The sequence below is a fragment of the Pseudochaenichthys georgianus genome, chromosome 18, assembly GCF_902827115.2.
Source record: "Pseudochaenichthys georgianus chromosome 18, fPseGeo1.2, whole genome shotgun sequence".
Classification (NCBI taxonomy): Eukaryota; Metazoa; Chordata; class Actinopteri; order Perciformes; family Channichthyidae; genus Pseudochaenichthys; species Pseudochaenichthys georgianus.
This window is the reverse complement of record NC_047520.1, coordinates 6,450,007-6,465,705: the sequence shown is the minus strand read 5'-3', so window position 1 is coordinate 6,465,705 and position 15,699 is coordinate 6,450,007. Positions and strand designations below refer to the sequence as shown.

At 46.7% G+C, this 15,699-nt stretch overlaps 2 protein-coding genes across 5 annotated transcripts in view; both read right to left on the bottom strand.

Moving 5' to 3' along the window:
* Nucleotides 1-929, bottom strand: part of rgs12a (regulator of G protein signaling 12a) — a 40,564-nt gene extending 39,635 nt beyond the window's left edge. For 2 of the 4 annotated variants that reach the window (XM_034105737.2, XM_034105741.2), the window contains exon 1: nucleotides 277-478. The gene's annotated coding sequence lies outside the window, so the exon portion shown is untranslated. Of the gene's footprint in view, nucleotides 1-276; nucleotides 479-842 lie in introns of those variants that run through there. The other 2 variants (XM_034105738.2, XM_034105740.2) reach the window with 2 other exon arrangements.
* A 10,677-nt stretch (nucleotides 930-11,606) lies between these two features.
* On the bottom strand, nucleotides 11,607-15,699 carry msantd1 (Myb/SANT-like DNA-binding domain containing 1). Its single transcript, XM_034106322.1, has 3 exons — nucleotides 15,225-15,699; nucleotides 14,848-15,141; nucleotides 11,607-12,509 (listed from the first exon to the last, which is right to left on the bottom strand). The coding sequence occupies exons 1-3, from the start codon at nucleotides 15,476-15,478 to the stop codon at nucleotides 12,221-12,223; spliced, it is 837 nt and encodes a 278-aa protein (XP_033962213.1). The 5' UTR covers nucleotides 15,479-15,699; the 3' UTR covers nucleotides 11,607-12,220.

Genomic DNA, 15,699 nt, shown 5'->3' with positions numbered 1-15,699 from the left:
GGGCCACCCCCAAACAGTGCCAGCTGGCTTCCTACTCACCAGCAACACGAAATGACAACCAGATTTTTGTATGGTTTTGGTCAACCACTGTTTTTAAATGTTCCTATACTCAACTCACCACATGAGTTAAACATGTTCAAACCGGAAACACCTGACGAAGCTTAGTGGCTTCTTGGTTTTTAATAAAGTTTAAAATAGCTAATCTTAAACCAATGTTACGCTAACCCCGAAGCTCGTGCTACAATGAGGCTTTGTACGGACAACTTTTTAAATTACCTTTCTCAGCGGTGAAAAGTTCCAGAAAAACTCTGACGTACATTCGTTCACGCTGCTTAACGTCCAAAAGTTTACATTGTATACATTACACGTCCATTTCGTAAACATACAAGGCAATATCTCCCTGCCGTGATTCAATAGTCCATATGGCAACTCGCGAGCGCACCACCAGCCTCCATTCACTCACGGTGGAGATCACAAACATGATCACAAAGCGTCTTTCATTGTAACCATGACAGCGTAACGTCTCCGCAACATGTGACGCCTCTTTCTAGCCAATCACAATGCACGTCATATTCAATATTCAAACGATTGGAGTGACGCTATTGGCTGATAGTGATGACAGTTGACAGTGTTTATTTTACAAGTAAATCTAATTAAACTCCAATATTATTATTTGTAATAACAAGTGACACTTAACTATAGTTCTACTGGAGTTAAGAACAAACTGTAAGCTTTATAATTATACCGAAAACATGTCACGAAGGGGCACGTTACATTGTAAAACGCACACACATGTTCATTCTTGATACGATATTCCTACAAAAATACAAATGAAGTCTTACCCATATGATTTTGCTGTTCACTGCGGCATATCTGAATTAATTTTCCTGTGGGCAGCCCTCTCTTTCTTCCACACTGGAGCAGCAGCACTTGAATGCGGTTTCACTGTAAACAATAGGTTACCTCTCTGGTCAAAGGGCTGCAACGGTTTCCTACAGTGTCACATGGCTTTACTACACATGTGCAGCAGGCCACAGGTTTGCAAACAAGAGGGCGTGATATAGCACTATTTAGTACGACGGAGTATTAGGGCCACACTTAGAAAAAAACACAGAGATTTCGAGAATAAAGTCGTAATAATACGAGAATAAAGTCATAGTTACGAGAATAAAGTCGTAAAATTACGAGAATAAAGTCGTAATTAAGAGATTAAAGTCGTAGTTTCATAAGTGACTTGAGAAGGAGACAACAGCAACATCAATAAAATTAGGAATGTGGAGCATCTTGTGAAGCAGTAGGCTACTTTAGTTTAGGTTTCTCAAATAACGAAATACTTAATCTTTTGGCACATCAGCATCAGATTATCATAAGTATTAGAACTTTGAAAAGGTTGTGCAAGAAACTGTCTATTATTTCGAAGAAAGAACCAAACGGACTTGGAGGAGATTGTCTTCTTTCTGCAGGAGGAAATGTCTGGTTCTGGCCGACTACAAGGCTGTCGTTGGTTACATCTACGAGTCTCATAATACACTCATGCACACAGAAGGATTCACACTTGTATTTCATGATCCGCAAAAGGATTCACACTTGTATTTCTGGATCCACACTTGGGTTTTTCAATGCACACACAAATGTGTTCCGTTTCACATGTAAATAAAATCAAATACAGAAACAAGTTTTACATAATGTATTTTTGATCCTCACATATTTGTTTTCCGTTTAAATCCCCTGAACCTGCAAACACAAACCGCTTTCTGTGCACGGATCGTTGTGCATTCGTGTGTGGGTTTTTTGACTCTCCTGACGGTCAGCCGATTCGTACTTGTAAAATGTTCTATCTATAGCCAATCAGATGTCTCCTCAATTCTAAGCCAAACACATGAACGCGCCCCATGGGCGCGGGAAGGGGGGTGCTGAGGGCGCTGCAGCACCCCTTGCGGCAGGCAGGGGGTGCGGTGCTCCCCTGTCTGAATTATTTTTTGACGGTTATTGCTGCTCCCGCTGTGCATAATCTGTGTAATATGGAGCCAATACATTCCACATTGTTGGTAAAATAATATTTTGGCCTGCCCCGGACAATTCTACCTCCATAATATAATACATTAACCGTGCTTTACGTGAACCTCATCAAGACACTAGAGAGGACGATAGAACTGTAATTTCCCGTGTTCAGTGAATGCAACAGAGGCAAGACACCAGACCAATCAGAGAGTTGCATGGAAATAAAAGTGTGCTTGTGTCATTCAAGCTCGGCTGTGTGTGTGTGTGTGTGTGTGTGTGTGTGTGTGTGTGTGTGTGTGTGTGTGTGTGTGTGTGTGTGTGTGTGTGTGTGTGTGTGTGTGTGTGTGTGTGTGTGTGTGTGTGTGTGTGTGTGTGTGTGTGTGTGTGTGTGTGTGTGTGTGTGTGTGGGGAAATAGCGCATTTCGTGTGTGTGAGAGAGGGAGAGAGAGAGGGACCGGTTGTTAGCATCTGGTTAGCTAGCTGCACTAACGGACATACGGAGCTGTTGGTTCCACAACAAGCTGGAGGAGAGTCCTCTCCTCTCAGACTGAGAGGCTCAGGTGAGCTAAAGGACTCTCTGAGTGTTTAGATAGTTAACTTTAGTCTAAGTTATCTCAGTGGGACTCAAACGGTTTGGTCACAAATTATTCAAAAGATTATTTCCGCGGCACACCTTCATATGATCATTATAAAAAAAATAAGAGAATAAAGGAAAAACAGTTATGAAATACTATATGGCAGTAAAACAAGAATACAGTTTGAAAGGGGAGTGATTTGTAAAATATCCATAAAGAAAAAGAACATCTGCTTACAGTTGTGTTTCATCTGGGTGTTAAGAGATGTATCCATAGATCTCTTAATGTTGCTCTCAAAGTGCACCAGATTCATGCTTTTAACTTCAATATTTAAAAAAAATCTTCCCGGGGGAGCATCCCCCCGGACCCCCTAGAGGAGGTGAGGTCCGCTCGCCACTCGTAAAAAAATAGCACTTTACCCCTGCCTATATGCCGTGAGCTGATTATCGAGCCTTCATTGTAACAGTCGCGGGTGTACTGTGTGTTTGCGTGTGGGGAGTGCTTTTGTGCGTGCTCTATAGTGCCCGTAATAGTGTTCACTGGAGTCCAGCACCTCAGCACCCCCACTCAAAATACCTTCCCGCGCCTCTGGCGCGCCCCCACGAGGGTAGATTTCTTGCGTTCATGACGTAGCGCTTCATGTACGCATTTTGCGCTGTCCGGAGTTGACAGGTCCATGGAGCCTGCCTGCAGGCGCTAATCTCAGGACACCTCCACTCTCAGTACATTGCCACTTTCCGAACAGGAAATGCACGCAAATACAAGCCTTTGTATTATTAAGGTACAGCGCCACTTTCCGAACCATTGATGAATGCTTGTGTTGTGGTGACACGTTATTGGACATAATTCACCTCTCTTATTGTGTTGCCACACGGACCCTTTAGTGGGAACACCTGTAGCATTAGCACCCATTCCTGCTAGCTCGTCAAGCAGAGCATTTGATGTGTTAACCTCTCTATGATTAAAGGAATGGTCCACTCATTAGATAATTAATCAAAACTTCAGTATTTAGTGAAACATTATGTTTAAATCATACCCTGAAGAAATCTGCGATATTCCCCGGTAAATAATGATTTTATAGCTCTTTTTTATCAACACCTGTATATTCCGTCTGGCCGCCGCCATGTTTGCCATTTTCAGTAGTCACGTGATGGTCGTGACGTCATCCATGCGTTCACTTTGACAACACACGGAAACATGGCGGGGTATTTGAGTTCGGACTCGTCAGCAGAGGAAGAAGTTTTGACCAATGTGACGAGATTGGATGGGGGAATTCAGCCATACATATCAGTATGACAATATGACACCCTCTGTCCTTAGACCCTCACATCGTACAAGAAAAAACTTCCGAAGAAAACCCACAGTTTAAAGGGAACATGGGAGAAACCTCAGGAAGAGCAACAGAGGAGGGATCCCTCTCCCAGGACGGACAGACGTGCAATAGATGCCGTGTGTAAATTGAAAAGATAATACATTTGCAATATAGGTAGTCCAAATGTTTGGAAATGCATGTGTGTATAATAGGAAGATGATATAAGATACTATATGTATGCATGTAGTACCACCCTTGCTAGCGATTCCCTCTCTAGTTTAGCATACTCAGCTTCGTTGTCCCTGGCCATAGAATCACGATTTTATGGGGCCGGGAAAAACTCGGGGGAAATACACACTAGTCGGTACTACGCTATATGGAAAGGCCACCAAAAACTGTCCTGGCCTGGACGCTAAAGGACGTTAAAACGGGGCTAGCCGCTGCAATGGAAATGCGCTATAACATACCTTATTCTTACTCCGAGCACTACTTCTGCTCCTCCGTCGCTTCACACTTGCAGAGGGCGATTTCTCAACTGGCCGAACTGGTGTCCTGGTCGGTGATGACACCAGAAAGACCGATGGTACTGCATCTCCATTAAGTAATGGTTGTTCCATAAATCCCAGGTTATGTTTTATCACACTCCGAATGCCTCCGAATGTACTTCTTAGGCTTACCTTTTGGCAACAGATGGAACCGAGCATTCCGTGGATTGTTCCTATCAGAATTGTGGCAATATTTCGCGATACAGTGAGGCATATTTGAAGAGAGAAACTACAGTAAATAACATGGAGATCAACGTGTCTTCGAAAACCAAACGCATGGTTTACGTCACGTCCGGAAAATGGCGGCGCCCACAGTGTTGATGTTATTTCGGTATATAATCAGTTTAAAATCACTGATAATGTCATCGGATTAAAAAAAAAAAAAAAAGACTGGCAGAGACTGGTCTGTTTTATCGGATGATAATTATTTAAAAATGAGTGTCATGAGCATACCATTCCTTTAATGGATAATAAAGATTGGAACTCTGTTCTGAATACACCGCCTCCGACTCCCTTTTCCTGACACTACACTGGTGACCCCGTTTCCGAGAAAGTTTCCGGAAAATTAACGAGCATGGCTGAACGCGATGTGTTCGTAAAGCTGCCGGAATTCTGGGAGCACGCCGCGGAGGCATGGTTCGCACATGTGGAGGCGCACTTCGCCTGCCGACAGGTCCGTGACGGGGACCTGAAATACTACCATGTGGTAGCAGCGCTGGGCAGCTCTCGTCCAGGTTGGTGGGATTCATCGCAGCCCCCCCACATCATGGCAAATATGAGGCGATTAAGGCCCTCCTCCTTAAGACATTTAGCTTATCTGCTAAGGAGAGGGCCCGCCAGTTACTTGACATTCAAGGCCTAGGAGACAGCAAGCCATCTCAGCTAATGGAGAAAATGCTAAATCGGCTAGGGGGGGAAGATCCCCGGATTTTATTCACGGAGATTTTCCTGTGTCACTTGCCTCCCCAAGTCCAGACGGCGCTGGCCAACACGCCTGTCACGGAGCCGTGTGCCTTGGCTGAGGAAGCGGATCGTCTTTTCCTGGCTACACAACAGCCCGGTGCAGAGACGTTAGCCGCGACGCGCAGCGGCCCATCTCCAGTCAAGACAGCATGGCGGGGGCCGGACACGGCTGTGGCGAGCCGGCGTGGAGACACCGGAGAGTGCTTTTACCACGCACGTTTCCGGACAATGGCGAAGAAGTGCATCGCTCCGTGCAGCTACAAACCCCCGGGAAACAGAGGGGCCGGCGCTCAGTAGTGGCCCTGAGCGTCTGCGGCACGTGCAGGTAGGGGTGGGCGATATTGAAAAATATGTTATCACGATATTTTCAGGCAGTATCACGATAGACGATATATATCACGATATTTTTTTCATGTCGGTTATTATGGTTATTTTTCAAGTTACTTAACAGTACAAGCACCTACAAGGTAACAGAAACTAAAACAAAAAGGAGTAACAGACCAAAATAGCATTTCAAGCTGGTTTTATTTCAGAAATGAAACCCTGAATGAACAAGTGAGCAGTGAACATCAATAAACATGAAAAGGAGGGTAAAACATAACTAAGTAAAACATAAAACATCAATGAGGAAAAGTCAGTGCCAAACAATTAAAATGTAAACTTTAGAGTAGACTTGAAGTGTAATAAAAGACTTTAGCATAACTGAAGGGAAAACATAAAACGCCACAGCGTCAGTTATGTCTTTCCACCGTTTGCTAGTCTTTTCATAAGGAGCCCCTTTATGAAATGCCTGCCCTATGGTTGCTCGCTGCAAAGAAAGGGGGCGGGGACTTTGGGAGCGTGTCAAACAACTCGGACTGAACGAAAGCAGACATTGTGAAATCGATCGGGCTTGATATATGGTGAAATTAAAATTAGTAGGTGAGGCTGGGGGAGCGGGAGGGGAAGAGGCTCTCCGTCCGCTGTCATAGTCCCCTGCGCCGCGCACGGAGAGCCTCTTCCCCTCCCGCTATTTTTTTTTTATCACGATAGGACGATATCTCTGAAAAAGCATATCGTGGAGACCTAATATCGTCACGACGATATATATCGTCATATCGCCCACCCCTACGTGCAGGATCCTCTTCGTCAGCGACAGCGTTTCGGGGAGCCTGTTTCTGTGTGACACGGGCGCTCAACGGAGCGTAGACGACGGCTAACGGCGGTCCCATTCGCACGTACGGCGTGAGGCCTATGTGTTTGTGCATCGGAGGACAGCGTTTCAGCTGGGATTTTGTGACAGCGGACATTTATTTTCCCCTCCTCGGAGCGGATTTTTTGTGTGCTCATGGACTCTTAGTGGACGTTAAGAATAGGCGTTTGGTTGATGCCTTGACGTTTTCTTCCCTCGTGTGCACACTTGGCAGCGCAGCGTACGACGGGCTGTCGGGCTCGCTGTCAGGGGCAGACACGTTTCTCAGACTGTTGGCCGAGTTTCCAGACCTGTCGCTGCCCACCTTCTCTGCGCTTACCACTAAGCATGGCGTGGAACACCACGTCACTACCGAGGGGCCTCCTGTCTACGGTAGAACCCTTCTAAGCTGGCTGTAGCGAGGGCGGAGTTCGCAACCATGGAGCGCCTGGGCATTGTCCGCCGCTCCGACAATGCTTGGGCTTCCCCCCTGCACGTCGTCCCCAAACCGAACGGCGGGTTCCGCCCGTGCGGGGATTACCGCCGACTCAACGACGCCACTACGCCTGACCGCTATCCAGTGCCGCACATTCAGGACTTTTTGGCGCACTAAATGGACTCTAAATAACCCCAATGAACAATAATAATCCACCACACCTTGAATTTTAAATTATGATATGTCTTTGCCCTGTGCTGTGTGTTGTACTTTTTATTGTCTGTTTATTGTATGTTGAACTGTATGGAACAAGCTGTAATACTCTGCACTGAACACGAATTCCACCAGCCTGGCTGTGTGGTCATTAAAGATTCTAATCTAATCTGGCCGGTACAGGGGTGTTTTCCAAGGTGGACCTGGTGCGTGGATACCACCAGGTGCCCATGCACTCCCTGGACATTCCCAAGACGGCAGTGATAACACCTTTTGGACTTTTTGAGTTCCTGCGGATGCCTTTTGGACTCAAGAATGCCGCTCAGACGTTCCAGCGCCTGATGGATTCGGTGCTGCGGGACCTGCCGTTTGTGTTTGTCTACCTCGACGACATACTCGTCGCCAGCGCTTCAGTGCAGGAGCACCTGTCCCACCTCCGAGCCCTTTTCACAAGACTCAACGAACACGGATTAATCATCAATCCTGCAAAGTGCCAGTTCGGTGTGTCTGACATTGATTTCCTGGGGCACCGCGTCACCAAGGGTGGTGCGACACCTCTGCCAGCGAAGGTGGAGGCTGTTGCGGCTTTTCCTCGCCCGCTCACAGCCCGGTCGCTCCGTGAGTTTCTGGGGATGGTGACCTTCTACCACCGTTTCATCGCCCGGGCCGCACACATCATGCGGCCGCTGTATGAAGCGTTGAAAGGCAAGACCCCCGTCCAGGCGATCGACTGGACAGCAGAGGCGGACGTCGCTTTTGCTGAGGTCAAGACCGCGTTGGCTCAGGCGGCTTTGCTGGCACACCCATCATCTACGGCTCCCATTTCCATCACCACGGACGCGTCGGACTACGCGGTGCACGAGCAGTGGGTGGAGGGCGCTTGGCAGCCGCTCGCCTTTTTCAGCCGCTCGCCTTTTTCAGCCGCCAGCTGACGCCCAGAGAACGCAGGTACAGCGCCTTTGACCGAGAGCTCCTTGGACTTTATTTGGCCGTGCGGCACTTCCGTTTCATGCTGGAAGGCCGTGAATTTACGGCGTTTGTCGACCACAAGCCGCTCACATTCGCCATGTCAAAAGTGGCGGAGCCTTGGTCGGCACGTCAGCAGCGGCAGCTTTCCTACATATCAGAGTTCACTACGGACACTCTCCAGAGTCGTCATCAGTGCCGTCCAGTTGGGCCTGGACTATACTCGCATGGCGGCGGACCAGGTCACAGATCCCGGCGTCCAGGCTCTGAAGGTGGAGGGCGCAGGGCTGCGCTTGGAGGACGTGGTGTTTGGCGACGCGGGCATTACCCTCCTGTGTGACGTTTCCACGGGCCTGGCGCGGCCTGTCGTCCCTGCCAGCTGGAGGCGCTCTGTGTTCAAAGCGGTGCACGGCCTATCACACCCCGGCGTTAAGCCTTCGGTGCACTTGGTGGCCGCGAAGTTTGTCTGGCATGGGCTGAAAAAGGATGTGAGGACTTGGGCCAGGGAGTGCGTGGCTTGTCAACGCGCTAAGGTGCACCGGCACACGAAGGCCCCATTGGAGCGTTTCCTGGTGCCTGAGAGGAGGTTTGATCATGTCAACATTGACCTGGTGGGTCCGTTGCCCTCCTCTCAGGGGTTTTCCTACCTCCTCACCATGGTGGACAGAACGACCCGTTGGTCGGAGGCGGTTCCGCTCGTTTCGACATCAGCCGCAGACGTTGCCCGGGCCTTCATTGCATCGTGGGTTTGTCGTTTTGGCACCCCGTCAGACATTTCCTCAGACAGGGGCTCTCAGTTCACGTCCGAGCTCTGGAACGCTGTGGCAGGCGGTTTGGGGGTTAAGCTGCACAGGACTACCGCTTGCCACCCTCAGGCTAACGGCCTCTGCGAGCGCTTTCATCGCTCCATGAAGGCGTCCCTCAAGGCGTCCCTCAAGGCCGACCTTACGGACGGTAACTGGGTCGACAAGCTGCCCTGGGTGATGCTGGGCCTGAGGACCGCACCTAAGGAAGATCTGCAGTGTTCTACAGCGGAGATGTTTCTACGTCTTCATTCGTCACGACGCACACAGAGGCCCCCTGCAGCCCCCTTACGATGGACCTTTCCGGGTTTTGGAACACGGTGAAAAACACCTGGTGGTCGGCATGGGCGGTAAGGCTGAGCACGTCTCGGTTGACCGGGTGAAGGCTGCTCACTTGGACGTCGACCGGCCGGTGGTGCTGGCTCGGCCGCCGAGACGGGGCCGACCCCCGGCTTTGATTCCTGTCAGGGAGTGTGGACCTGTTGTTCCGGTCCCTCCTCTGTCAGGGGCCGCACGGGCAGAGGTCGCTGATCCGACTCCGGTGCGCAGGTCTCGTGGGGGCAGGCGGATTGCTACAGGTTAGCTTAGCCTAATCGATCAGTGCACTACGAAGCCAGTGCTAGACAGTGACCTGTTAACGGGGGGAGCCCCGCCGGTCATTATCGGCCGATATTCACTCTTAATAGTTTGATCGGTGCTCTCTATAAAGGCCGATCAGGAGAGCTGGATCTGATCGATATGGACATAAACGCGAGTGAAGACGCGAGAGAGAGATCAGATCAGCAACGCCCTCTGTTTAGCGAGCTGATCGGACAGCGCAAAATGCGTATATGAAGTGTCATGAACGCAATAAATCATACCCTCGTGGGGGCGCGCTCATGTGATTGGCTTAGAATGAAGGAGACATCTGATTGGCTATAGATAGACACAATTACAAGTACGAATCGGCTGACCGTCAGGGGAGTCTCAAAAAACCCACACACGAATGCACAGCGATCGGTGCACAGAAAGCGGTTTGTGTTTGCAGGTGCAGGGGATTTAAACGGAAAACAAAAATATGTGAGGATCAAAAATACATAATGTAAAACTTTTTTCTGTAATTGGATTTTATTTACATGTATATGAAACAGAACACATTTGTGTGTACATTGAAAAACACAAGTATGGATCCGGAAATACAAGTGTGAATCCTTTTGCGGATCATGAAATACAAGTGTGAATCCTTCTGTGTGCATGAGTGTATTATGAGACTGTTCTGAGCCCATAGAAACTCATCTCTTTCGACTCCACTTCGAGCGAAAGAATTACTAACAAATAATTGCTAACAAAGCCCGTATACTAATAAAGGACTGGCTTATCTAAAGCCAGTTGAGTAGCACTTGAAATGTTTTAGCTCTATGAAACCTGATGTACTTATATGATTCTGTTTTCTTCAAGTTTGTATCTTCTTGGTCGAATGCACTTATTGTAAGTCGCTTTGGATAAAAGCATCAGCTAAATCGCAATGTAATGTAATGTAGTCGGCCAGAACCAGTCATTTCCTCCTGCAGAAAGGAGACAATCTCCCCCGAATCCGCTTCTCAAGTCACTTATGAAACTACCACTTTAATCTCGTAATTATGACTTTATTCTCGTAATGTTACTGTGAGAGAAACTTCTGCTCAGCAATGTTGATGGAAGAACTGGAAGCTGGAGTCCGCTTTATATCAAACACCTGAGTTTATTGAGAGCCACGGCCGGGAGCATTGGCAGGGTTCTCACACGACTTCATCATGTGATTCCCCAGCCAACACTGAAGATTACACAGAAACACAGCGCAAATCTACACAGATAATCAAGGAGGAGCCTCTGTTCGGGCCCTTTCTGATCAATAATCACAAACACATGTTGAGACCAAGGACTGATCCATTAACAACCATCTGTGCATTTGGTCACACTTCCCCTCAGGGAGGCAGGACCTTTTGACCTGTGCCCTGTGTAAACTACAAACAGGACACATAGGGAAAATACCAACAGTCTCCCATGCACAGATCGCATTAAATATTTCCTTCACAGTTACGACTTTATTCTCGTAAGTATGACTTTATTCTCGTATTATTACGACTTTATTCTCGAAATCTCTGTTGTTTTTTTTCTAAGTGTGGCCCTAATACTCCGTCGTAGTTCAGTTACATCTCGAACAAACAGTATTTTATCATCATGAATAATTAGTTGGTGTGATTGAACTAACTTAATCCCCAATTTCTCCTAATCCTTTTAAAAATAGGCTGAAAGGCAAAGACTTCAAACGGTTTGGCTTATCAGCTCATACCTGTGGTGTTTTGTGGATTTTGCATTTCAATAATTATTCTGCAGTAACAAAGAAATGCTATCAACCAAACATATAAAAAAAATAGCAATCTAGGAAAAAAACATGTTTCAAGGTTTGCATCTATCTCTTCTCCTGAAAGCACAATGCCCCCCACAACTGAAAACTGTGGTTTATTTGTTATATGTTGTTTTCTTAGTCAGCCAATTTAGTTTGCAGGAATAGAGCCAATCTCAGTTAGCTCACAGTGACGCACATCTTACATTTATGGATATAAAGAATGAGTCAATGGACTTTAGTTGTTTGTCAGATTTTTATTTATTGCATCTAAATAAGATTTACCTTGGGAAAAGATATTAATTGAAATGCAGGAAGTATACCTTAACCCATTGTGGTCATTGTCAGAAACTCGAGGGTTGCTGTTTTGTGTTGCCTTTTGCTAACAGATTCACTTCAAAAACAGCAGAAATCATGCCTTGACTTAATAGATGTGGCAAATTGCCCTGTTTTGGCATCAAGCATTCCCAACTTGTAATTATCCTAGCACAGTGAAAAATGAAGTGACAAGATATGTCTGTTTTTGCAACTCTGATGCTCCCACAGTGTTTTTAACACTGTACTTGACAGATTATCAAGACAAAACGATCTGATACAGCTATTCCTAGAATGAAAGATGTTTAAGTACAGTCATATGTCTTTATGGTTATTAATATAGCCATCTTAAGGCTCATGACATCCTAAACAAAATTCAACAACATATACGTCTCCTACTTTGCAGACCTACAGTTTGATGTATGCAACACAATAAACCTATAAAATGTCCATGTCCAACTGAAATCTAAAACAAATATGCTTTATTCTTGCTTTAACAAGGCTATAGGTTAAGTAAGACCATGATCTCTTCCAGACCACCATAACGCTGGCACTTCATGGCTTCACTGAATCTTTGACCCCGGTATGACCCCATGGTGCTGAAGTGGTGGAAGGCTGGATCATCTTCTCCAGAAGGTTCATCATACGCTCCTGAAGCTGCAAACACTGAACCTGGATGAGGTTCTGTTGGTTCACGGCTCGACGGACCTCACGACACGTCTCCTCTATGGCCCGGCCCGACTTCTTTTGTTGCTGTAGCATGGCCTGCATCACCCGCAATTTCTTTCTCTTCATGGACAGATGCCTGTTTCCGCGTTTTTTCCTGGCTGGAGTAGGGTGAGAGCTGGAGAACACAGAATGGACAGTTAAGAGCAGACAGTGTCTAAGTACTAGAGCTCAATGTTAGTCTTTCTATTTGACCGTTTGTTTACCCCAGCAACTCCCTTGTGGAGCCAGAGATCAAAAGTATTTTAGAAGATGAGAAATACTAAATAAACTAATTGAACTATTGATGTAGCCTTTTAAAGCCAGACTGCTAGGTAAACCAGATAAACACACCTAAAGTACATGTTTTATATGTAAAACAAACGTTTTAATTGTTGTCATACAGGCATTTGTATAATTTTAAAGAACAAATTGTAAAGCATTTAAAGCTTTAGCTATAATGCTTAGCACCAAACCAAGCAGTCAACCATAAAGCTTAAGCAGTAGAGACAAAAGATTGCTAGCTGAAAATTACCAAGTCTAAGTTAGCCTTGGCTAAAGTGACATGTACTTGTTGTCACCTTTCCCATTGTATGTTTATAAATGTAATACCAATGAAAACAGTGTGTAAAACTTGACCTAACAACAAAATACAGTTAAAGCTAGCTGAACAATGCTAAAGCAAAGCCCAGCCGTTTTCTGAATCAGATTCATATTGATTAACTATACTCTTCGGCCCGTCCACGCTACAGCTTCGACAGCTTCAAAAACGGTTTCCAACGCGTCTGCCCATTCACTTTGAATGGGGTGACGTCACGATTCGCCGAACTGCATTGTGGGAGCAAAGCGTAGCTTCTCTCGCGGTGCTCGCTGCAAAAGTAGAGCAATGTTCTACTTTTGCCGCCTCGACGGAGGCGTCAGCCAATCAAATCCCGCGTATGCAAATCTGACAGTACAAGCGCTAGCCAATCCAACCGGGTGTATGTTGGGAGAGCCAGACCGCAGTTATTTCCCATATGTCAAAAAATGGAGGAGAAAATGATCGTGGCGGTTGGGAATCACCCGGTACTCTATGACCAGTCCCTCTTTACACACATGGATACAAACCGGAGGAGCCAGGCATGGGGGGCGGTGGCAAAGACAGTGGGTGAAACTGGTAGGTTTTCGCCTGTTTTGGGGAGTTTATATCCAGTGTACTTCGTTTGAATGGACAGCTAGCAAGCATAGACAGTATATTTAGCCAGCATGGATGTAGCATGAATGCTTTGCTTTGTATGTCCGGGGCGGGACATTCATGTGAGTGGTTGTTGCTCGCGTTGACTCCCCAAGCTCAAGACACGCCCCCCTGCCAAGCGGCAACGCACGCCGCCGTGTGTAGGCTCCGTCACGGCCCGTCCACACTACAGCTTCGACAGCTTCAAAAACGGTTTCCAACGCGTCTGCCCATTCACTTTGAATGGGGTGACGTCACGTTGCCTCGCTTTTCGCCGAACTGAATTGTGGGTAGCATAGCGGTCCGTCTCCGGCGTCAGAAGTTGAACAATGTTCAACTTCTGACGCCGGAGACGCTGGAGTAGCCAGCACCAGCCAGCACCAGCCAATCAAATCCCGTTTCTGAAAATCTGACAGCTCAATCCGTAGCTAATCAAACCGCGTCTAAGCTGGGAGAGATATCCCGCCGTTCATTTCTATATTTCAAAAAAAGATGGAGGAGAAACTGATTATCGCTGTAGCAAATCACCCGGTTTTGTATGACCAGACCCTCTTCACATACAAACCGGAAGAACCAGTCATGGAGGGAGGTGGCAGAGACAGTGGGTGAAACTGGTAGGTTTTCGCCTGTTTGGGGAGTTTATATATATATATATATATTGCTCGCATAAAATCCCCAAGCTTCAGACACGCCAAGCTCCAAGCGGACGGGCCGTTACTAATAAAGTTGTAATTCTACGTAAATAAGGCAGCAGCTAAGTTCAGTCATAGCAAAAGAAAAGCTAAACTCTACCTTAGCAGAGTAAGAGTAGCTGCCATATAGGATATAAACACTATAGGAATTCAAGATTTGCTGTGATTAAGCTACCATAAAAATCTAATATTTATGAAGTTGTAAATATTTCTAAGCCTCTAGGCTCAGTTTGGACCTAGGAATCAGCAGTTTCGCAAAGCAATTAGGTTTCCAAAGTCTCACACATATTTTTTGAAGATTTCTGAGGCTTTTAGTCAGATATTTTGGCCTTCAAAAAGAGTAGTGTCATGGAGATGGTTTGAGCTTTTTTGTTAAAGAATCTCACTTAACAACATTACAAAGTTTAGCCCTACGCTGCGATTTTTTCAGCTTAATTCAGACTGAAAAACCTTGGTGGACGGCTCCCTGAACCAATAGGATTCAAAGGGTAGTTTATCAACCTTCCATTAACTTAATCAGTGACACATAGACACACACCCACACAACATACATCTCGACTAGTTCCTGTTACCTGGAGCCTTGTGTGTGCTCACTGTCAGAGCTCAAAGAGTCAAGCTCTTGTTTTATCTCCATCTCATCTGAGGAGCCTGTGTACTCTGGCAGATATCCCATCATTCCCTCCTCTGTCTGGGGCACCAGGATGTCTGTAGATTGGGAGGAAGTGGATGGGCCTGCAGTTGAACCCTGATACTCCAAAGAGATCACACGTCCGTTTTCCAGCGGCTTGGAGAGGATCTTCTCGATGGGCTTAAAGTATGGCCAGTCCGGCGTCTCCCCACTTTCATTGGCTACAGTTTTCAGTCTCCTGTTAACAAAGAATAGAGGTTTACAAGTCATGCAACAGCTGGAGTTTGAACTCAAACTTTGAATGAACTTTGGTGCACTTGCCTGTACTGAAATGACATGTTGGTGATTTTCATCTTGATCTCCTCCTTGAAACGTTGCTCTCCGGTCAGCTGGAAAAACCTCTGGGACATCTTCTCGTAAACCTTGGCGTTCCTCTTGCTCATTTTCAGCTCGTTGTGATGTTCCTCCCAGACGTACAGGAGGGCTTTCATTTCACCGTCGGTCCAGTTCGGGGCCCGTCTGTGTTTCTCACTGTGACCTGCCAATAGGTAGCTGAAACCGTCCTCTGTTGCCATTTTTTAAATGGTTTCTCTGAGCCTGTGCTGGCTGTTTTGCAGAAAGAGGACCTTTAGAGGTTGAATTTGAAAGCCTTTTACTATGCTAAGAGCCGTGTTGAATCTGCAGTGAGGGATTGATACATGCATGCAGGCACACACACGGTCCTGCCTGTGCCCTTCCCCCTAGCCTAGCTGAAAGAGGACTCAAAATGGGGCCTAAGGCGGGAGAGGAATCCTGT

Excerpts from the sequence above, each read along its gene's own strand:
- msantd1 (XM_034106322.1), bottom strand. The coding sequence starts at position 15,478 with ATGGCAACAGAGGACGGTTTCAGCTACCTATTGGCAGGTCACAGTGAG. Across the intron at positions 15,142-15,224 it reads AACATGTCATTTCAGTACAG|GAGACTGAAAACTGTAGCCA; the intron begins GCAAGTGCACCA and ends CTTTGTTAACAG. Across the intron at positions 12,510-14,847 it reads GAGCACACACAAGGCTCCAG|CTCTCACCCTACTCCAGCCA; the intron begins GTAACAGGAACT and ends TGTGTTCTCCAG.